The sequence below is a fragment of the Biomphalaria glabrata genome, chromosome 5, assembly GCF_947242115.1.
Source record: "Biomphalaria glabrata chromosome 5, xgBioGlab47.1, whole genome shotgun sequence".
Lineage (NCBI taxonomy): Eukaryota > Metazoa > Mollusca > Gastropoda > Planorbidae > Biomphalaria > Biomphalaria glabrata.
Genome location: NC_074715.1, coordinates 17279482 through 17302983, shown reverse-complemented (window position 1 = coordinate 17302983; position 23502 = coordinate 17279482). Strand labels below are relative to the sequence as shown.

The 23502-nt window shown below is 32.7% G+C and overlaps 2 protein-coding genes across 13 annotated transcripts; one reads left to right on the top strand and one right to left on the bottom strand.

The window, feature by feature from the left end:
• Positions 1–5661: 5661 nt before the first annotated feature.
• LOC106064349 (thioredoxin domain-containing protein 12-like) lies at positions 5662–18073 on the bottom strand. 10 transcript variants are annotated; one of them, XM_056029967.1, is made up of 9 exons: positions 18035–18073; positions 16896–16981; positions 9004–9077; positions 8802–8862; positions 8166–8218; positions 7941–8014; positions 7646–7715; positions 7140–7223; positions 5662–5986 (listed from the first exon to the last, which is right to left on the bottom strand). In XM_056029967.1, the coding sequence occupies exons 2-9, from the start codon at positions 16946–16948 to the stop codon at positions 5919–5921; spliced, it is 537 nt and encodes a 178-aa protein (XP_055885942.1). In that variant the 5' UTR covers positions 16949–16981; positions 18035–18073; the 3' UTR covers positions 5662–5918. The 10 variants fall into 10 exon arrangements, with proteins under 10 accessions (XP_055885942.1, XP_055885938.1, XP_055885939.1 ...); XM_056029963.1 differs by lacking the exon at positions 16896–16981 and adding an exon at positions 12064–12146 and having other exon boundaries at positions 18035–18070; XM_056029964.1 differs by lacking the exons at positions 7140–7223; positions 16896–16981 and adding exons at positions 7022–7102; positions 12064–12146 and having other exon boundaries at positions 18035–18070.
• Positions 12276–23278, top strand: LOC106064347 (persulfide dioxygenase ETHE1, mitochondrial-like). Of its 3 annotated transcripts, XM_056029962.1 has the most exons (8): positions 12276–12423; positions 14677–14753; positions 19410–19554; positions 19922–20107; positions 20413–20505; positions 20977–21066; positions 21372–21488; positions 21964–23278. In XM_056029962.1, the coding sequence occupies exons 2-8, from the start codon at positions 14742–14744 to the stop codon at positions 22020–22022; spliced, it is 702 nt and encodes a 233-aa protein (XP_055885937.1). In that variant the 5' UTR covers positions 12276–12423; positions 14677–14741; the 3' UTR covers positions 22023–23278. The 3 variants fall into 3 exon arrangements, with proteins under 3 accessions (XP_055885937.1, XP_013078325.1, XP_013078324.2); XM_013222871.2 differs by lacking the exon at positions 12276–12423 and having other exon boundaries at positions 14281–14753; XM_013222870.2 differs by lacking the exons at positions 12276–12423; positions 14677–14753 and adding an exon at positions 18366–18859.
• Positions 23279–23502: the final 224 nt, after the last annotated feature.

Here is a 23502-nt window from a genome sequence, read left to right as displayed (position 1 = left end):
AATAATCAGCAAAAAAATAAATAACGCAATTTATTTAAAACCTAGTGACTCCAGCAATTAGATTGGGCACAAGTCTCGCTATTTCTTCTCTCAAAAAATGTTTTGAGTCCCGTGCGAGGCCCCCCCCCCCTCCATTGGAGGCCTTAGTTTGCCTATGTCTAAGGCCGCCCTGATCCCTCTACGCATTTGAAAAAAAAAGGTTTGCTAGCAAAATGTGCATTATATATAGGCCTAAATGTTTGATCTTGTCAAATTTAATTGTACAACGCTAACTAATTTCACCAGTATCGATATGAGAAGCTTTATCATGCGCTCCTCTTGCCAGCATTATTAGGAGGGGGGGGGCGCTTCACATGTTGAGAAAAATATAAGTGTTGCGTTATAGTTATAGTGTTACACAGTTCCGTTGTAGAAGCAAGGGTAGAGGAGTCAGTTCTTACCACTTTCCGCCCTATGCACTTTTTAGAATACCTCTATTCAAGGCGTAACTTCATGGAAAAGAAAAACTTCTGGGTGGAAACTTCTAGATGGAACCTGAGCACGAATCTCGAAAACGGCTTTAACGATTTCCCTAAAAAATTTGACATTTGCTGTATATCGTTGGGAAAAGAATAATTGGCTCGTTGGCCACACTGGGAAATCTCTAGTTTGACCGTTATAATTTTTCAAAGGAACAAAAGAAATAAATTTAAATTTGGCTAGAGAACGAGAAAATATCTTGAACGACTATGCGTCCTCGGGTCCGCATGTTTATTCAAGAGTTTAATAAATTAATTTTCAGGAACATTTTGTGCATCGTCTAGATTTAAACGACTATCACTAGAATATTATAACGTCTAGCTTAACAAGTTTTTTTCTCGAGTGGGAGGGGGAGGGAATGGGGTGGGGGGGGGTAAAAAAATAAATGTAACATTCATTAGTTATCAAGAGCAAAACAATCGCTCTTTAAGTTGTGTAAAAGAGGTTTTGTCTTTTTAAAAGGAGTATTTTTTAAACATGTTTTTCTTGTCTTTTAAACTAAGAGAGGATGCGCTCTATTTTGTAAACATTTTTCGACTTTGCTGAACCGTGAATCCATAGGACATAAATAAATAGAGACTGGCCGATTAAAGAGTTATATGAAACAAAAATTTGTGACTTGCAATTTTGTGTACTTTATTATACAGCATTTATGAGCAGTATAAAAGTTAAGTATTCATATCTATTTCAGCCATAACCTATATAAGTATTACAATAAGAATGAAGATCATGCAAATTTTCATAATTCGGAAATCCGAATACAATAGATATACATGTTTTCAAGTTACATGAAGTTACTTCCTTCGGCCAGTCTTTATTTATTTATGTCTATGCGTGAATCTCCTAGGACGTTCATTCACCACTTCGCTTAGTGCAGAACTAGATTTCTCTATTGGTGACAATGTTCTCGGTTTGAAATTTATAGGATCCTTCTCAGGCGTCATTGTTGAGCCACGTTTTAGTCTATCGACCTTTAAGGATGTTTTCCAAGTTTCGTAAGCATAGGTGGCAGTTGGATCTTGGTCTCCAGGCTAATTGACTTGGTTACCCACATCTTTCCATATCCGGCACGCAACATCGTGATATGCATCTCCATTGCCTGTGATAACACTGTTTAATAATTAATGAACGTCTCACTATGTTCAAGCTCTGGACGGCTTATGTTGACAGTGCCACCTGTTGATTTGTAGACCATACGTAAAACTTTGGTTTTATAGATATTTATTCCGGAGGCCGATTTTTAAGCACGTCACTGTGGTGGCACACATCCGTCATTTCTTGTATACATTAAATTGTAGCCCCGAGTAGTGCTATGTCGTCTGCAAAGTTCAGGTCTGTCTGTACGTTCACCGAAGCCAAAGTGATTCATGGCTTTTTTTCATGACCAAGTCTATGGCTAACAGGAAAGGGAATGAGAATCATGGGATACACTTTTGTATTACTCCCGTCTCGATGTTGAAGAACTCAGTTGACACGTGATTTTTTATTCGTTATTATATAATTAATTTCTGCTTTAGAGAGAGCAAAGCAGTGGCGTAGCTAGCCATGTGCGGGTGGTGCGGCCACACAGGACATCAAGTAATGAGGGGCATCAAGCAAAGGACAAACTTTGTCAGTAAAAAAAAAAATTGTATAACACACGAAGAAACAAAAACACATGCATTTATTTCACAGCTTTGTTTTTCTCCTATATGCCTTATCACATTAAATGTAAGCTGTAGATTATCTTGAATCAAATTAATTACATTTGTTTAAAGCTCTGAAAGCAACGCACTTTTACACTTTCTTCAGAGATACATGGTACAGTATTACTTTAGTGTTTAATGCTCTGTATTTATAAGAGGAACAAAGTTGTGTTGGTACATTTCGTACTAAATTTTTCAGTACACTTTTTTTGTTTCCCCTGCTTACTCTTCTCAACAAGATCAAGTACTACGTTGACATTGAAATCCAACAATAGATTTAATGAGTGATGGAGGTTAAATACGAACATTGTAGAGTATGAGACCAGTAGAGCTCACATTCAGTCATCACTTGCTGGAAGGGAATTTGTAGTTTGTAGGGAAGAGTATTGACAGCAAGGCGTAAGATTTAATTAAAGAATAGGGGACGAGTAAAGAGATTATCCAAAGAGTTTCTTGGACATCATCCGTCTTCTCTCAAAGCAAAATCTGGCACTCCGTGGACATCGCAAACAATTTAAAGTATTAGAAGGTCAAAAATCAAAGCAATTTCTTGGATTTGGTGAAACTATTATCCAAGTAAGAACCACTCCTGACATAGCTTCGAACCAAGCTTAGTTCCACACCAAATGTATAATTGTCCCCCAAAAAACACAAAGCGAGTTTATTTTGATTTTGGACGTTTACGAAAACATAATGAAAAAAAAATCTTGATGGTGTTCCTAACAATATTGACAAAAACAAATGTCCTATGGATAAAAAGAGACTTCAACGGTTGTCACAGTTTCTTCAGAAGCCTCCAACTTACGAAACAATGATCCGTTGAGCTCTTGAGTTTTATAAAAACATATTCGCTAGATAAATCAGTTTCGAATATCACCATCGATTGTGGTAAGTGTGGCTACATGCAAGCGAAATAGTTCTAAGCTTTAGTTGATCCAGAATTACGATACACTTATTAAGTAATTTTGTCTATTGAGAAAATGCTGGTAGAAAAAAAAAGATTTTGATAAAATTATTGCTAAATTGCTAGTAAGAAAGCACTAAGATTTATTTGTAGGTATCTTTTTGTAAAATTGATTTTTTTCCGAATTAGCAATACTTGAACATTGAATACACATTTGTTTTGGAGAAAAAAAAGAACGTTTTACTATTTCCCCAAGAAAGCACTAAGATTTATCTGTACTGTTTCCTTCTTTTTTTTAAGGGGGGGGGGCATCATGAGGGCCTGCCACACCGGGCATCAAATACTCTGGTTACGCCACTGGAGCAAAGTACAGTACTGCTACCAATGTAGCTAGTCACTTTAAGCTGCATTAGACGTTTTGAATAATTGGCTCTTATACTGTCAAAGCTGTTATTCGCAGTGCAGGATTTTTGTACTAGTTACACAGGCCATAGCTTAGGGTTCTCGATTTCTTGATCGTCCGAGTGAGCTGTTGGTATATATACTTAAATATGGTGCAGAATTTTTTTTTTTATTATTCTTAGCCAAATGATAAGCTACAGAAGAAAAAATTTGTGAAGGAGTTAGTACAGCATTTCTCAAACTGTGGATCGAGCCTACCCTAGAAGGGCGCGAAGTCCTTTCAATTAGTGCGCAGTCCTAACAATGTGAGCGGTCGAAGCCGGTCTCTTTATTTTTTAAGAACAAAAATATTTTATTATAGCCATAAATCCTTGTGGTTGAGTGGTTAACCGCTCGGCTTCCCAACCTGGGGTTCCTGGATTCGAATCTCGGTGAAGACTGGGTTTTTTAATTTTGGAATTTTCGAGAAAAACAAGTCGGCGAAAAGAACGTCTTACTTAACACAGGCATTCTAAAGGTAACCCACATGTGCTAGTTGTAGCCTACCTCGAGTGTTCTAAAGGTAACCTACATGTGCTAGTTGTAGCCTACCTCGAATGTTCCTCACATCAATCGACCAGTCCTGCCTCCTTCCTTATTACGCTTTATTTGACATGCTTATTGACCCATCTCAGCCCCTTTTACTTAAAGCTTTTAGACATTCGATCTTCTACGACAAAAAGTGCGTTGTAGACGCCAGAAGAATGAATCTCTGAAGCAAGAATTTTGGAAAATGCTTACAAGGCTCCCCGAAACCCCCTTGTTGACCAGAGAGGTAACATGTTGCATCTCCAATACTATCTCAAGAAAGATGTTTTTCTAGTATTCAAAAGAGAAATAATTCACTTTTTACCATTCGAGTATTGTTATCAGAAAGTTTTATTGCTCAACTCAAATAAGGCTGTAATTATGTACATGTATTTCTGTTGGGATTTCCCATTTTGTAGCGAGTCATTGAGGCTAGGTCTTGAGTCCGAAGATTAAGAAACCAACTATTGTCTACATATGTGTGATTGGCTATTTAACGCGAACTAAACTGTTGCCTGGTAAGTCCTCATTGGTGGTAGCTTTTCTTTGATTAACAGCATATCCCGAGACCATTGTAAGATTTCGCCGAACTTTTCGGAAGCCATGATGTTATCCTCTACAGTAAGGGCCAGCTGAAACCTAAGCTGGGCTTGAAAGCGTTTGTGGGGACCACTCTGTTACGCCTGCTTGGTTTGAAATTGTCCATCTGAACATCCTTATATGTAGTTACGTCTTGTCCACGTAGTGAGAGACTAAAACTTAACATGATAAGTAACTCTTCATGTCTAGTTCATCTTCAACAGATTGAATAAAGCGAATACAAATGAAGATCTCGAGTGTAGTATTTCTTGTTCAGGTCCGTGACCTACATATTTTGTCACATCTAATGCGCAAGTTCCTTTTTGTGTTTGTGTGCGCCGATCTATAAATAGGCCTACTCCAGATGTTTCTGTCAAAAGCCATTGTTAGAAATAGTGTGTGTAAGATGAAGGGAAGTTGATTATTTCATTTCTAATAGTTAACTATATTTTCACGTCCCTTTTTTTTTAGCTCCTTCAAACTATATTTTCGAACAGACAATCTTTTGAAATGATCCTATTAGGTTCAAATAAAAACGACTGCTTTTAAATTGTTTAGAGCTCAAACTCGACTTTTCATTTTACAATTGATTTAGCTCCCCTGAACACTTGAGAGATTTTAGAACTTTTATTTAATTATGATTCTTATTAAACATCAACTACAAAAAAAGATAACTAATGGGCAATTTGGGATTTCTAAGAATAAACTTTTTTGGAGTTACATAGAACTGTGTGTGTGCCACATTCTTGAGACAATGTAAACAATATTTCAAAAAATTATTTTATTTATTTTAAACATTTTGAAGTTATGCTAAGTACCTTCTACTGCAAACAAAGTGATCTGTTATGTATTTCATCTGCTTTTATGTCATGATTAAATTTAGCTGATATAGCTATTAATAAAAGTACCAAACCTTATAGCATGTAAACATCTACTTTGTTTTAAGTCAAAATCATTTTCTAATAGCTCAACACAAAAAAAAATTAATTTTAAAACTAGAAAGCGTTCTGAATATAAGATCTTTTTATTTTATTCTATGCTCATCATAAGTAATGTGAAGAACAATTATTTATAAGTTATAAAAAGATGCATATCAATACATGAAAAAGATATAAAAGTTGTAACTATTACAACACATGTTATGATAGATGATTTGGTTGTCAACTGAGACAACATCTACTAAATATTGGACAAAAAAGGACCAAAAGTTTGTTATACATTTGTGTTCACATTCTAGTGTCAGTAACACATTCCAGGGTTAGTTACAACTCTTTGCCTTTAATTACCTTCTGGCCAGCAGCTCTCAAGACTTCATTCATGCTGTCAACAACTAAAGATTAGAAAAAAATGAATATGATTTTTAATGCATGGAATTTCATTATTTAGGTCATGTTACAAGAAGTTTTGTTATACATTAAAATTCTAATCAGTAATTGCATACAAGGATCAGAAAACAAAAATGATAAAAGAAGTTGTATGGCTGATGACATCTTTTTAGCAAAGATATTGGAATGCAGTAATTGAAGCTATTTCTATGTGTTATAGGCCAGTGTCACAGCTGTCTACAAGTAAAACATGTAGAACAAACAACAACAACAAAAAAAAGATTGTCATATTGATTTCAGGAAATGAAACTTTCAGTGATTATCAATAGAATTTGAAACAATTGTTAAAAAAAAAAAAAAGGTTCAATTTTAACATTAAGAGTTACATTAAACAAAAGTTTTGAAATGTTTTGGGAGATAGACAAGAAACTTTATATTAAAAAAAACAATTAAGTTTATGATGATTAGAAGGAACAAAAAGATTCCTTTTTTTTTTTTTGTAATTGTTAGAAGACAAAGTTATAAAATGTATTGACCTAAATTATTACATTGAAAATCCAATTTGTTTTCATCAATCATAAAAACAAAATCTATTAAGTAACAAAATCGTTTTTCAAATGATCTTGTTTTCATTAAAATGTATAATTATATTGATATATATTTATAACTACCCTTCTTGAAAAGGCTATGACACATACAAAAGTATATGAATTTATGTTACATTATACTAATCACTATGCTTTATTTTTTTTTAAAGTATAATTAAGTAAAACTAAAAAAAAATATGATTAACAATTATTAAAACTTTATTTTTTATAGGTAAGACAAAGTGATATGAAATGAAAGCTTGAGTTTTAAAAGAATACTTCCAAAAACATTAGCAATCAATAAACAAAATGGTTCAAACAGAATTTAAAAACTGAAGTTAAAATTTAAATTTGTAGTTGTAAAACATATTTTAAAAACAATCAAATAAACAACCAATGGTAAGCTCCCAAATTAATTTCAATAACAAATGAACTCCAATTTTTTTTTATTACTTGATTTAGGATCAGGATAATAGTACTTGTAAGCCCCACTCTTTTTATACATGATATTTTTCATGAGATGGCCATGTTGATCTGCAAGTAGTGAATAGATAAATTATAATGTACTTACTAGGTTTAGTATCACTATAATAATATCTGTACTGACTGCTACCCTCTTTATTATATACATCAGTCAGCACATTTCCTTCAGAGTCTTAAAAAAACAAAGCATGGATGTTAAGATATTGAAGCATTGAATCAACAAATGCAATGTTAGTGTAAAAATTGTTAGTCAGTGTAAGAAGTGGTGGGACACTGACACATAAGGAGAAACCAGAGCATAAAGTAATATACTATTCACATGAATTATGAATTACACTATTTTTGTAGTGCCTACTTCAGCTGGAAAAAGATAAAGAAAACATCAGTATCAAAGATATTATTCAAACATCACAATCAAATATCATTCAAACACCACTATCAAACATATCATTCACACTTTATATATAATTAACAAAAGGTGCTATAGAATTTATTATCTAACAGTATCTCATTCATGTTTCAGAATATCATGAAAATGCTGAAACAAATGTAGTCTAGTAGTAAACAAAATTAGAATGAAAATGTAATGCTTACCCAAGAAAAGAATCCTAGGAAAGTAGGTTCCATCTGGCTGTAGGTCTGGATTTTTTACCTCATCTTCATCCTGGATTTCAAAGAATATATTATGCATATAACCAAAGTTATTTCAAACTTTAATGAACTGAAGTTATATATCAAATTTAATTAAACATAAAATCTGTATTCCTTAAATTAATATTTTTTTAAATTTTTAATTGTTCACTTCAAGAAAAACGTAGCAATCTTATGACCAACAACTATCAATACAAATATAAACAAAAAATTGGCGATATTAACAATGAAATCTTACCTCCATATTAACCATAATGAATTCGGAGCTCATTTTTTCAATTTCTGGATGGCTAGCAAATTTTGGTCTCAGAGCTAAGAGGAATAGATTTTTTACACATTTAAAATCAAACATTTTACTAATTCATATTTTCACATTGTAGTTGTTACAATGCACAATAAGTCTAGATGGACTAAAAATGAATTAGTCTAGCAACTCTTTGAATTCAAATATTAAAATCTTTACCTTTACATGCTCTGCACCAAGTCTTGGTGACAAGAATCATTGTTGGTTTATTTCTGAAGAGAAACATGCCATGGCAATGTTACTTAGTCAACATTCAAGGAATAAATAAGTTGTTTAAAAAAAATTTTAAAAAAATTATTTATTTTATTCAAATCTCTTTATTCAATTTTTTTTTACAGTTTTTTTCCACCTTATTTATTGGTGCTTGAAAATAAACTCAAAATGTTGATTTTCAGCTGTTACCTAAATCAATTTTAAGAAATACATTTTTTCCTTATATTTATTTTAAACTAGTAATTAAGACCTAAAAATTATTAAGAGTTGTGATTTGTAGTTCTTTTTAAGTTTAGTTTTATTCAGGCTAAGGTGTGCCCATTTAGTTTTAAATTATTCATTGCCAAGACATCAACTAGTCCATTCTAAGCTTAGGTAGTAGAAGTACATACAAGATTTTATCTGTGTAGAATGTATATTTTACAGATTCCTCAGTTTCTGCATATAAATTTAGATACAAATTCGATCTTAATAATTTCTCAGGGCATACAAAGCTCTACATTACTATTACGTTAATGACAGTAAAGTATTTTTCCTTTTAGATGACATTTTGTAGCACCTAATGTGAAAAATGGCACTTACTGCTCCTTGGCAAGCTTTTGAGCTTCTTTCATAGTCACCCATTTAATATTCTTTCCCCAGCCTGTAGAAATTTATGAATGAAAACACTTTTTTTATGATGCTAAAAAATTTTTTTAAGTGAAGAAAAGAACATTAAAATTCAAAGCAAACATTGCACTGATATTAATGACACAAGAATGAATACTAATGATGCATCACTCACTTTCAGCAGCGGCTGCTACAGTGCCAAAGACAGTTGAAGCTGCAAACATGAAAAATGGTGCCATAATGCAGGTTCTGCAAAGAAAGTAAAAAAAAAATAATAATACAATGTTCTGTAAAGCCCCATCTACTTCTAAGATGACTGTTTCAGCTAATGCCTTGTTTAATGTAGAGGTGGGAATCGAACCCAACTTTTTAAGTTCGGGTTCCGTTCGGTTCGGTCAGATTTAAGTTCGAGTTCGGTTCGGTTCGATGACGTGTATAGTTCGGGTTCGGTTCGGTCAGGTCTAAAGTTCGGGTTCGGCTCGGTTCGATGTTATGAAATTATGTAATAGCAAAATTCAGTAATTTATCAGTTAAAACACTTTCATTTTAATTTTTACATAAAGCAAATACTTTGCAACATATTTTATACGCCTATGGGCAATGCTTTTTCAAAAATAATGTTGCATACATTTTTAAAAATTTCTTAATGGAGATAGAAATGAAGATGCGGCAGGTTTTCGCTCAAGTCGGCAAGTGGTTTAATTCTGGGGGTGACTCGGCGCTAAGCGTATTCTAACATTTTTCTCTTAGTAAGAAGAGATCATTTTTAAAAGGCTAATATCGATGTGCTTTCTTTCAGAACGCACCATTCATCATAATAAAAAAAAAAAGTCGAGGGTCATATGAAATCTAATAATAAAGAGGCAGACCTGGCCAATAGAATTATAAAGGGACATTCTAGGTAGACCTACATATTGCGCACGTACTTCTATAATGGGCGTGATCTTTTTAAACAAATATTCTTCGTGTAAAGACGTCTCTATCGAGGATTTTTTTTTCACACATACGTCGTCACTATAATAAATTGCAATATACGGAAGAAATTCGACTATTCAGAGAAAAAAAAATGCAGAAGAATCACACTAGCGGAGATGTTTTAAAATGTTTTCTTCAAAACGTTTTGACCCATATTGTGCATACGCGCCTCGCAAAAAGCAGTCTACAGTTGGCAAGGTCTTATTAGAAGATAAAATGACATCTACTTAATATATTTTAATTTTTAAACATGTAATTATACTAATATTCAGATAAGTTACACTGAAAATAAAACTTTTTTTTTTGACAACCCCCTCTCCTTGTTAGTTGGTCGTTGGTTTGTCGCTTACAAACAGCTAGTACGATTGAACCAATAAAGGCGTTTTATACTTTTACCGGTAAGGATAGTATAGAGGGACTTCTTAAGATCCGACAGTTACGCTGGGCAGGGCACGTATCCCGTATGGGAGACGAACGTATGCCAAAGGCAGTCTTTTTTTTTTTTTGGTGAGCTAAGAGGTGGTCGACGTTACAGAGGCGCCCCACGGAAACGCTTCAAAGACCAGCTTAGGCGTCAACTTTGCTTAGCTGACATAGAAGAGAGCACCTGGTTACATGCGGCCTCAGAACGAGTCCGTTGGAGTTGAGACCAAAAGAAAATCCGCTGCCGAGGACAAACGCAGACGCGAAAAAAAAAACTAAATCGACCACCTGTGGACAGTGGTTATGCTTGCTCTGGATGTGGCAAAATATGTAGGTCACAGCTGGGACTGCGCAGCCATGGGAAAAACTGCATTCCTCAATAATCTTCGGACTCGAAGACAAGCCTTATAATAATATATAAACTTAATAAACTTTAAAATAAAGTTCTTATGTGAACAACTCAATATAGCCTAACTGTTATTACAATATTAACATACTTAACTTGAGATAGAGATGTAATGTTAATGAAATATACTGATATTTAAACGAAATATAGGTCACCACAAAACAACGTCTTTTCTCTTTCATGTCTCAAGATTGTCTGCTGTTTCACATTTGCATTACGCTAATTTCATCATCTTCAATGGATAAACACAAATCGGTCGCTTAACCTCTTCTTAGCGCCACCAGGAAACACACACACACACACTCTATGACACCCCTTTTTGTCAGGAAGTTGCGTCTCCCCATCCCCCAATTCAAGGTACTTGCCATCCCCACCCACGGGGGAGGACCCAAAGTTTGAGAAAATCTGCATTAAAAACACTGATGATCAATAATGCAAAACAGAAGAATAGTAAAAATATTCAGGGGCGTAGCTAGGAATTTTTCATCATTTGGGGGCCCGGGAGGGGCTGGGCCTCTTTGGGGGCCCCTGCATTTTGCGTAATATTGAATATTTATTGTAAAAAAAACACTCATTTGGGGCCCCCCTCAAGTGAGGGGCCGGGGGGGATTTTACATTTCCCCCCCCTCCTCCCCCACCCTTGCTACGCCACTGATAATATTCCAATATGGAATACTTCACAATTTTGTAAAAATAATCACTTAATAGAAGAAAATTAAAATTTATTTTAAACTAGAACACAAATGAATTTATTGTAGATTGATATCTACACTCTCTAATCTGCAAAAACTATTCTACTCTCAACTAACAGCCATCTCAAATAAAAGTGAAAATATTTTAATGTTGACTTTGTACTTACAAGGTACTAGAGTCTAGATCTAGATCTAATTAGAGGGCGCCTATTTGACTGAAAACCAATATTGCAAACAGCCCGCGAAAATTCAAGGCCAGGGGGGAGTCGGCACATACGGAAAAACCCATGGGAATCTTAGCGTGCCGCTTTTTTTTTTCTTTTTAAAGTCTTCAAAATACCCCCCCCCCTCCCAAGTTTTCAAAGTATAATGGAATCATTAGGATGTAAATAAAATATTTAAGTAATTTTTTTTATTTTTTAAAACCAAAAATATAAAAAAAAGGATGTACAAATTGCGAAATTAGTTCGGTTAAGATTAGGAGGGTTCGTTCGGTTCGTACCAAGCAGTTTCTAAGTTCGGGTTCGGTTCGGTCATACGTGAGGTTCGAGTTCGGTTCGTTCGGTTCGGGTTCGGTTCGTTTCCCATCTCTAGTTTAATGCTAAAGAGACAAACACTTTTCCGCTAAGGCTAAGGTCTCATCATATAGATCTAGATCTAGGATATTACTGAAAAGTATCATAGTCATAGATCTAGTTATGAGGCTTAAGTAATCTATCAACTAAATCTATACTGTTACCTGTTACCACTTCTCTCTATTATACAATAATAGTATTTTTTTTGGTTTGGCAGCATTAACAGCTTAAATTTCCTGAAGCTCATCTGAAGACCCATATTCATTATTCATTGTTACTCATTCTTACTTGAAGTTAATAGACTCTATTCTAGATCTAAGAGTTAGCCTGTGTTGGTTTTAGTTTAATAAAGAATTTAAGATATCTAGATCTAGAACTAGATTCTAAAAGTCAGATTTAAATTTTAAAAATTATTAACTTAATTAACATCGGAGAAAATAGTGAAAGATTTAAAACGTTACGCGGTGTTTTCGTTATGAAAAGACGAAAGAATTGGCACTAGCCTATGTCAAAGAACAAAAACGGTAAACTTTTCTTATAAATATCGAGATAATAATAGATCTGTTTATTCAAATTTATTATGGATACAATAATATGGATCAAGATTACTTTACTAGATCTAAGTATAGAATCTATCTAGTAGGCCTAGTAACTAGTATCATAAGTAGGTTATGTTATATTATAGATCTATAGGCTAAGCATAAAAAAGTATAGTATAGCCTAGTATAGGCAGGCATTGTTATTGTTAATTGTATTGTACTACATGAGTACTACTCTATAACTAGAGTATGGGGTATAAAAGATATCTCTAGTGATAGTGTAGATCTATATTTAGATCTATACTTTTTATGTTGAATGGTTTACCTCGGGTTTGTTTGTATACAATCAAAAGACTGACAGAAACACTTTCCACTGATGACAGAAAACTTCCCTCTTGCCAAAGAGAAGCGATGTTCCAATAAAAATTGTAATCACGCTAATGACGTCTTTTTTTATGCTTGCCTTCAACGGCGTTGTCAACGTAAATTTGAATGACGTCATTGTTTGGTTTATTGCTTCAATATATTATATATATACAAATAAAACCATAGACTCACGATTTTATTTGCAAGGGAGATATCGATACAGCCACAATTAAATCAGCCACTTATTAAATAAGACACTTATGGAGTGTGTGTAGATTCTGGTGTAGCTATGAGTAAAACTATGGCGTATAATTTGTTTCTATTAGCTGACTCAATAGATTCTGATGTAACCACATGTAAGTCCATCACAGTAGAGGTTATATACATGGGAAGTGAACGTTCAAACAAGGAGACGAGTGAAAGAAGGACTTTAAGCTTTCAGAGTTTGTTATTTTGTTTAGAAAAGATTTCATTTCAATTGTGTTTCTACAAACATTGAACATCAAAACTATGTAGGCCTATATACATTCATAAGAGTTATGTGTATTTTGAATTCAAAAAGAAGTTTGTTCAAGTTCGGTTGAGTTAGACAAAAGCCGTTTCAAGCTAGAGAAATCTACAACCGAAACGACCTTAAATTGTGTTAACAGTGGGCTAATCCCGATAATAGCGGGATTTAAATATATTTTTTAAATATATGGCACACCGACACAATTCAGGCCATGTCGTGCCCTCAGTCCCCCCAAGGACTACTTTCCCCATCCATAGAACATAGGTCGATCGCCTAGAGCTACACAGTGTACACATGAGACACCAAAAAACTCCTTACAGTACATAAACAATATTATAATAATAATAAACATAAAACGAAATATGTTTTTTTATGCCTCATCTGGCCCTAAAAACTCGGCAGTCAACTGTAGAGTGAATATGTAAACAATGTAATCACCAAGGACATTACAAAACAATGATCATACATTAAATCTAAGAAAATGGGAAAAAAAAACAAGGAAAGGAACACGAACCATAACCAGTGGGGTAGCAAGCAAAGCCATGGAAACCAAACACCTGTGTGTTTAAAAGGGGATATAAAGGAGGACGAATGGTTACAAAGGAGGACAACAAAAAAGAGTAACAACTAGATTTACAACGAAGTCTATATAATTAAACTTGTCAAAAATATTATGCCTTAAAACTAGTAGGCCTATATAAGGAATCATATATCTCATACTTTTAACATTACCTGGTAGTTCATCATTCGCGCTAGCATGAGTTTGGAAATCCATGCACATTTTCTTTTGCCACGAAAATAAAAGATGAGTATGAAAATGGGTTTATCCGTTCAGCCGACATACTCAAATCCAATATAAATTACTGTGAAAACGGGTTTACCCGATTTGTTAAACAGTTTCGATCTTTGATAGATATACAATTAGGTTATGTTTGTCTATTTTAGGACGGTAATGTTTGTCTATTCTAGGACCCTCCGGTTGTGGGAGAGACATTTAACACACTACGCCTAGGCTATACGGTCTCCGCCATGATCATTATTAAGATTGGTCAAGCGGTTTCGATTTTTTATTCGGGACATACATATATACATACATTCATACGCCTTAGACGCCTTAGTTTCTGCGTTATATATTTGTATAATTTGTAAGCCTCCATGCACTAGGGCTCCGGCTTTATATATTAGATATATTTCTAGCATAAGCAATAAATGCGAATTGATTTTAAGTGTTCTTAGGATGGAATTTTTTCAAGGAAGGTAACTCTAAAACACAGCGTTTCACAAGGTATTGAAATATGAACGAAAATTTAGATATTAGATCTTGATAGATCTGAAATTTCTCTTATTAATGTTACCATTAGATTATCATCAAGACTTCAAGATCTAATTCTATACTCTATGTCCGGAAAACAAAAGAACAGATCTAATGGAGCTCCGAGTAAGTTTTTTTTTTTCAAACAGCATTGATTTGATTGATCATTGACAATTCAAAACTAAGCCTACCTAAACGTGTCCTAACCTAAAGACTAAAGGAACACTTTCGCCTTCACTGCTTCACCTGACCATTATAAATGATTATAAATAAAAATATAATAATAAATTAAACAAAAGACAAAGACCTCAAAAAAGTTGTGAATTGTCAAAAGCAAGTCTGCTTTATTATTTATTATGATTATCATTGTCTGAGTCTGAAGAAGTTTGTTTATTTTCTTTGTAAAAAAAAAGATAATATGAAAGATATAATTCTAAAAACTTTTCTTTGGAAGACATTAGATGTTTTGTCAAGCAGAGGTTTTGCAGAGTTAATTTAGAAATATCCTCATGAATATCTTTCTGTAAAGCTTAAATACTGACAGTGGTTTAATACTAGCCAGTTTTTGATTGTGTTGTTGATTAATCCATAAAACTGAATTTGTATAAATGTCATCCATGCTGGTTGTTCACAAGTATCAGTAATTAAAAAGTCATCAGATGATTTAAATAAACTAAGATGTCAAGGCTATCATGGTCCTTTTAGCTTGAGTGGTCAGTACAATGACCTTTAGTCATCAAAGCAGCCACATTGTGTTGACTGTGTGAACCACAACCAAAACATGGTCTTGAACTATTTATCACTAGTGTTTGAGAAGTGGCTGATTTCTATGGCATGAGAAAATGTGTATGGGAATTCAATAGAGAGAGAATAAAAATTAATGCTATTTAACTTAAGATCAATATTGGAAGATGCTTTGTCTGCCTGAGATGTCTCAACTAAAGAACATGCACATTTATTTAGTCACTCAATTAATGAAATCACTCAACTTTGGGGAAAAGGCTAAACTGTTAGGTTACAATAATACAAGAAGCACAAAACAATAATGTACAAATACAAAAACACAACCTTATAAAATACTGAGACACAAAAATAAAAGCATGTTTCTTATTTCATAAGCTAAGAAAAATAAGAGTATGGAGTATTCTAGATCAGCCAGGATAACCAGTTAATTAGTAGTGTTTAAATTAATAGGCTAACATGAAAGACTATACTCCAAAATAATAATAATTTGTTGTTTTTTTTAACAAACTTCTATAATTCTATTAACCTACATCTCTATTGTGTATTCTATTTAGAGTTAATGCCTATCATGGGCGTAGCCAGGATTTTTTTTTTGGGGGGGGGGGGTTTAAACTCAAAACCCCTTTGGCTGCGTTCATAGATTTTAGTGTGAGTAATTTGCTTTTATTTATATTGAAGAGGTACTTTTTAGCTTCAAACTCCACTGGAGGGGAGTTTAAACTCAAAACCCCGTTGACTACACTCAAAACATTTTGAGTGTATAATTTGCTTTGTTTTTATTATTAAAGAGGTATTTTTTACCTTCAAACCCCGCTGAAGTGGGGTTTCAACTAAAAACTAAGTCAAAACCCATTTAGCTACGCTCATAACATTTTGAGTGCGTAATTAACTTTTTTTTATATTGAAGAGGGGGTTTATCGTAAATTTTGGAGGGGGTTTTAAAATCAAAATCTCCCTTAACTGTGCTCTTGGAATTAGGGAATTTTTGTTTGCATTTTTGTTTTGTTTTGGTTTATAGAAGAGGGGGGGGGGTTAACTGCAAAAACCCCAAGTAGGGGGTTTAAAACTCAAAACCCCTAGTAGGGGGTTTTAAACACAAAACCCCTGGTAGGGGTTTTTAAACTCGAACCCCCCTGGTAGGGGGTTTTAAACTCAAAACCCACTGGTAAGGGGTTTTAAACTCAAAACCCCATTGGTTGTGCTGGGGCAATTGATGGTTTAGTATTAAAATCTCAACTTAAATAAACAAAATCAAAGCAAAAAATCGTTCACTAAATTCTGATCGCCCCCCCCCCGGGGGGGGGGGGGATTTCATTTCGGGGGGGGGGGGTTTGAACCCCAACCTCCCCCCCCCCCCGGCTATGCCCATGATGCCTATAATTGTATAATCACAAATAGATTGGCTAAAATGGTCAATTATATATGCTAAGCTATAGGCAGGGAACTTATAAATAAAAAAAGGTAAATTAGATTATTAAATTAGTTCTACTTTCTAAAATGTAAACAGTAATAAACAAGCCTCACCTTATAAAAAGTACTCTAAATTGACTAGATTGATGTTGGCCTATTGGCACCATATTCTATACAGGCTATTTCCTAGTTTGGTAGATCTACAGCAAAATAATTTATATTTATATCTATCTGTACCATAACTAAGGCTATAATAAGAAGGAATAAAGGCCCATGATCATGTATGTGCAATTTGCCCATTGCCGATCTATTTATTAAACAACTAGATATATCATAATATAGAGGCAATATAGTCACTCATATATATACTATATAGGTCTAGTCAAGATATTGTCTTTTCTAACTTTTCCGTGCACTTTTAGGGTCTAGCTCTAGAATGACTAGATGAACTGAATGATTGATTAAACGTAATACCAACATGTAGAACTATATTTAGAAAACTGTTTAAAAAATTACTATTTAGACTCAAGATCCATATTCTAGATAGTAGAATCTAATAATAATCTACAATCAGTAACAATCTTTTCTAGTTCTTTATTTATTGGATCTATTCATTCTAGAACTAGAGTGAGTTAGTATTAGTATTATAGTTATTCACCTATATAATTAAGTTTGTGAGTCTAGACTAGTCTAGATTTTATTATATTATATAGATTATCTCTAAAATTATAGATATACTTGATATAGAGTAGACATAGAAGATCTATAGAGTAGACATAGAAGATCTAGCTAGAGTCTATAGACAGATCTAATACATTCTAATAAAATCAAACTAATGGTAATAATATATATATAATATATTAAATATATAATTTTTTAAAATGGTCTAGATCAGTAGAATGTAGATCTGTATTCTATATTCTATAGTGACTATAGTAAAGTCTATACTAGTACTAGTCTATAGACACTGTAGTGTGTAGTATAGTATAGACTTATAATCTTATCTACAATTTCTAGACTCTAGACTTAAAACTAGACTTATATAGATCTACTAGTCTTTTGTTGTTAGTAAAATGTTAGATTAGATTAATTTGATCTTTTACTATTTTAGATCACTTAATAGTGTCACTCCAATTAGAGTCAAATGCATTTCTACACTCTAGCCAATCTAGCATAAAAATCTTGATCTCGTGTCAAGTTAAAAATTCCTACCCCCCTCCCCCCCCCAAACTCAATCAAAGATCTGCAATGACCTGCAAACTTTCAACTTTCATACTGCTTGCGTAGCACCGTGGTGCGAAACCGCGACACAGGTTACATGACATGACTCACTCTGATTGGATCCGATAGACACACCTTCAACCTTGACAAAGATCAATTTCGTTAGCCCTCCCTCCTTAGCGAAGATAGTCTTTTTTTTTTTTTTTAAATAAATAAATTAGATCTATAATAATTTCGCAATTAATTTAATTAATTTTAATATAAATTAAAAGCTAAATTTATGGATCTAACTAGACCTACATTAAAATAAGTCCATTTCAGTTATCTTTTTTTTTTTAAAGTTTATTTTCACGCATGCGCATTAATAACAACAAACGCACGTTATTGCAAGTAAACAAAAAGGTTTTGTGAGGCCAGGGTTAGCTTAGTTAACTGGCACTGCAAGGACGATTTATTTTCTAATCACGTATTCGATTGTCAGCAAAATAGTAAAGATGAAATCAATACATACTTTTAAACAGTGTACTAGTACCATTGGTACTATTCTACCACGGAGACTGACATTTACAGGTGCACGATTAACTACTACTACGTCTACAAGCACAAACCCTGCTGCTAGTGTTACTGGATATGCTCTTTGCAGTGTAAATGGATGCAGTTTTCGGTTTTTAGGAACCAGTACTAGATCTACAACTAGATTTGTGCATGAACTTGAAAAAGAAGATAGATCTAGTCATCGTTTGACCACACTGCACAACCATTATAGAACGCTTTGTTTTATTAATTCCACACCCAAAAGACAAATGAGTCAATCATCGTGGACTGGGCCGTTTGGCAAGGATTTAGTATTCAGACAGGTAGGCCAGTACATACTGTTCAGTACATTACAACCGGTAGGAAAAGTTTTAGGATTTCCAATACCCACTGGTCAATATTCTAGGCCAGAACAATAAAGCTATGTGTCGCAGATCAATATATGAATGTCTTAGCCTTAGCTAAGTAGTTTCCAGTAGTTTCAAGTGAATTTTTGGAGCCATGAAACAGCATCAAGAGAGAAGACACTTGTCTTAGGGCATCATTTGAACAATCATTCAATCTGTTTTGTATTCAATTTGATTTTTACATTGTTTTATTTATTTGAATGAATTTGTTTTGATTTAATTGCCAAATTAAAATTATTAACATTGAACTCTTATTTCATCACTGAGTGTATATCAATTCGTAAGATTATGAACCAGCTTGACGCAACTCACTTAAAAGACATTTACATGCATACATAAATAGACCTCTAGTAGGCACACAATATTGTTTTTTGTATTCAGTTTCAGATGATGTAGTTCAATATTCTTAGAACACTATTTGAAGATATATTCTACAAAATATTTTTTATTTTTATTAAATCCCAAGCTTTTGGAGTACAAATCCTATACATATACGTATCTTTTGGCTGATGCTGATACCAATGAGGCAGTTATCATTGATCCTGTTATTGAAACAGTGGACAGGGATGTTAAGCTTGTGCATGACCTTGGACTTAAGCTCATTTATGCTGGTAACTATTTAATCACTATTAGTAAATATCAAAGTTGAAATGGTTGTTTAATTAACAAAATGTCTTTGCATGGAATTTATTAGTATTTTTTTTACTTTTTATCCATCACTCTACACCATGATCTACCTTTGTCATTTGGACGCTAAAAAAATAGCATGGAATAAATGCATTAAATAGAATATTAAAATTAAAGGTGTTTACAAAAGTACTTAAGTTAAGCTGTAACTGGGAAGTGGAGGCCACTTAGCTTGATGTAGGTCTAAATGAGTGCTTGAAATTTACTGGAAAGTGTATAAACATACAAAGTTTTCTTTCAGGCTCTTTTGTTTTTGTATTTTTCATTTCACATCTTTGATGCTGGTTGCAGCTAATACTCATGTACACGCTGACCATGTGACAGGAAGTGGCTCAATAAAAAAACTTATTCCCACCTGTAAGAGTGTCATAGCTGAAGTCAGTAAAGCCAAAGCTGATGTGAAAGTCAATGAAGGAGATCTCATTAAGTTTGGCAAATTTAAGCTCGAGGTCCGGAGCACACCAGGCCACACAGATGGTTTGTTTTCTTTGTGTGTGTGTGTGTGTGTTAAATTGTCCTTATATATTTAATAATTAAATTGCTTGTTTATAGAGGCATTTTAGTTACTTGTGATGCTGTTTCTATCTTACAAGTTCATTAATTTAAGTTATATAGCCTTTATTATTATGTATATATAAGAATTTTATAATATAAAAAAAATAAATTACTATCTCCTTTCCTAAAACACAGTCCTACTAATATATTTGATCTCCTGCATCATGATCAACATTCACATTCATTTACAGTTGGTATGTTAATATTAATTACATTTTTTTCTCCAGGTTGCATTACTTTTGTATTGCATGAAAAAGGTTTAGTGTTTACTGGTGATGCTTTGCTTATTCGAGGCTGTGGACGCACAGACTTTCAACAAGGTATTGATTTCATTGTTATGATCATTATTTATTTAACAAAGTAAGCTAGCTTATTTTAAGTGTTACATTTTTTTTTTAATGAATAATTCCAAATTTTAAAAAAAAGTACTATTAGCTAAAATATGGATTTTTTCATTTATATCTGTAATATCGATATGAAAATATGTTTTACTCTTCAAAGCTTGTATTGTATTCTTTGTAAATTATGTTCAGTAAGATATATCCAACAGATACAGTTAGATTTTTATAACAAATGCAGTTAGATATGTGCATCAAATGTAGTTAGAAAGATATGTCCAACAAACTCAGCTAATTAAGCCCAACAAACACAGCTAAATATGTTCAACAAATTCAGTTAGAAATGAACCTGGTTTAATTATCTAGCACTTTACTATTCTTTATACAAGATCATTAGATTTTTTAATCTATATTTTTGATACAGTTGATTTGTATAAACATTATTTTCCCCAGGCAATCCTGGTTCACTCTATGATTCTATTCACAAAAAAATATTGAGTTTGCCTCAGAGCTTCTATGTCTTTCCTGCACATGATTACACAGGTATACACTGGGTTTAATGTTCATGTATTTACAAATTTAACAAGTTCTAAAGGGTAAATTAAAAACCATCAGATAAGAGTGGAAGTAAAAAATAATTCCTATTAAGAGCTGATTTACTAAAGGCAATATATTATAGTCTAATCATATTTATGCTATTGTTATATTCTTCTTCTTCTTTGTTTATTGTTATAAATAACAGGTGCAAACGTTTTTACAAAATTAATACTAAGATTTTTTTCTGATTGATAATGTTAATTGATTTTTTTTTTGTTGAAATTATAATTTTAAATCTTAAATCTATTTAGGTCAAACAATGTCAACAGTTGGAGAAGAGCTGCGCTACAATCCAAGATTGACAAAACCTAAAAATGAATTCGTAGAGATCATGAAGAACCTCAACCTACCTTATCCTAAACAGATAGGTTTGTAGCTCATTTTTTTATCAGGCAGGGATATTACTTGTTGTACAAAAGGGCAATTACTAAAAGCTGTTTAAAAAAAAAAAAGCATTTTTTTTTCATTATGATTTTTAAAAAGCTTAAGATGATTGATTAGAAAAGAAATTAATCTTGGTTATATTCCATATTTTAAATAACTGCTAATTAGGAATTTAAAAATAGAAGTGTCATACATTATACAAATAATTAGGCATTTCATAACTAGCTTTTAAAACTTTAGTTAAGAAATCAATTGTAAATTTTTTTTTTTAAAGTCACTTTTGTTAGCATTTAAAAAAAACAGCATGAATATCTCAATATTTTTTAAAACTTATTTTTATGTAGCTAAGAATAGAATCTTGCTTACATGTCTTTTTCTTTTATTTATTCTGTTGGGCTTTTTCCAGAAGATTTTTTGACTTTTTGGAAAAAATAATCTATTTCATTTTTTTTTCTTCAGATAAGGCGCTGCCAGCAAATATGGTGTGTGGTGTGTTTGATGTGCCTGAGTCATCCTAAAATTTAATTCTGTTGTGAATATTATTTTTTATGCTTGTATTTACACATTTATTTCTTATTCATGACAACACATACCATGCTGTTAGGACTGAATGTCAACAATTCTTTAAAACCTACAATTCCTCTTTTGCAATCTTACACTGATATGTAATGTAACAATAAAAAGATCATTGTATATTTGAACAATGACAAAAATGTTAATCTGTTTTTATCGTTGAAGGTTTTCTTTGTTAGCAATCATGTGTAGTAATTATATCACTATTTAAAGATTCTCTAAAGAGTTGTATCTAAATAACACAAAATATGTGTTATCTAAATAACACAAAATATGTGTTTCAATAATTTGTATTGCAATTGTTCTGTTAGACCTAATTTGTTGATGCTGATCAATCACAGTTGTTTATTTTGTTCTTACTTTGCTGTTCATTGAAAACATGAATTATTAAGTTTTCATAGATGCATTCTCTCTTTTGTATATCAAACTAGTTGTTACTAATGGTTTATGTAAATATGTAACTAAAACCACTTTATATTAGACAATGTTTACCAAGTTTACTTCCCTTTCTTACAAAGCTTATATCAACTCACTTTGTCTGTCTGCCTGGTAAAAAACTTTGAACACATTATTTCTCCCACACCCATTCTTGGACCAAATTGAAACTTACTATTTATTGATTTAGACAATATACAAATCAATAATTACAAAAAAAAAAAAGTCTATTAATTATTTGTTTGATACCAACATGGGAAATTAATCCTTCAGTATTCACAGTTATGGTTAAATATGCTGTTTTTTTTTTTTAGCCTTAAATCATTGTACATATTATTATTTCTCCCACACCCATAATCAGATCAAGTTGAAACTTTAAACAATTATTTAATGTACCTTACAAAACATGAATCAATTAAAAAATTAACCAATTAGTCATTTAATTATTGTTAATTAATTACTTTGTTTGATGTTGAAATAGGGGAAATAACTTCTACATTCTTGAGTGATATAGTTTTAAGTGCAGAGTTTTCCTCTTGGATAAGCTTTTCTTTTTTCCAAGGATTTTTTTAATTGCTTGTTTCATGGCTTGTAGGAAATATTTTTTAACTTTTTAAAATTTATTTTCTACCTATGTGTGTCAAAAATGTTTCCTAAGTTGTTTTTATTCGAATTTTCTTTTACTTAAAAAAGAAAATGTCTTCTATTTTATGAGAATTGCAATATACAAAGCAAATAAATTTAAATAGAATCAAACACGATATAATTGTCTTAAATTACTTATTTCCTATTTCAGTTTGATCATGTAAGGCATGTGTTGATTTGTAATGTTTTAGATTGTTAGCAATCAGGGCAGAGTCTATATCTAAGAGCTTGTGTCTCTTCATTGTTCAAAACATAGAACTCTTTCAATGGGAACTGGATGTCTACTTTCTCCAACTGTGATTGTTGTAAAACAAAACAAAAAAAAACATTGGGTGTGCGACAACA

What these genes read in the sequence shown, in the direction of transcription:
- LOC106064349 (XM_056029963.1), bottom strand. Translation starts at nt 18,055, where the DNA reads ATGAAAGTTGAAAGTTTGCAG. An exon ending in ATAGAGAGAAGTGGTAACAG is followed by an intron (nt 9,078 to 12,063) that starts GTAACAGTATAG and finishes CTTTCTTTGCAG; the next exon opens with AACCTGCATTATGGCACCAT. An exon ending in TGTAGCAGCCGCTGCTGAAA is followed by an intron (nt 8,863 to 9,003) that starts GTGAGTGATGCA and finishes AAATTTCTACAG; the next exon opens with GCTGGGGAAAGAATATTAAA.
- LOC106064347 (XM_013222870.2), top strand. Translation starts at nt 18,497, where the DNA reads ATGAAATCAATACATACTTTTAAACAGTGTACTAGTACCATTGGTACT. An exon ending in ACGCACAGACTTTCAACAAG is followed by an intron (nt 20,506 to 20,976) that starts GTATTGATTTCA and finishes TATTTTCCCCAG; the next exon opens with GCAATCCTGGTTCACTCTAT. An exon ending in TCCTGCACATGATTACACAG is followed by an intron (nt 21,067 to 21,371) that starts GTATACACTGGG and finishes AAATCTATTTAG; the next exon opens with GTCAAACAATGTCAACAGTT.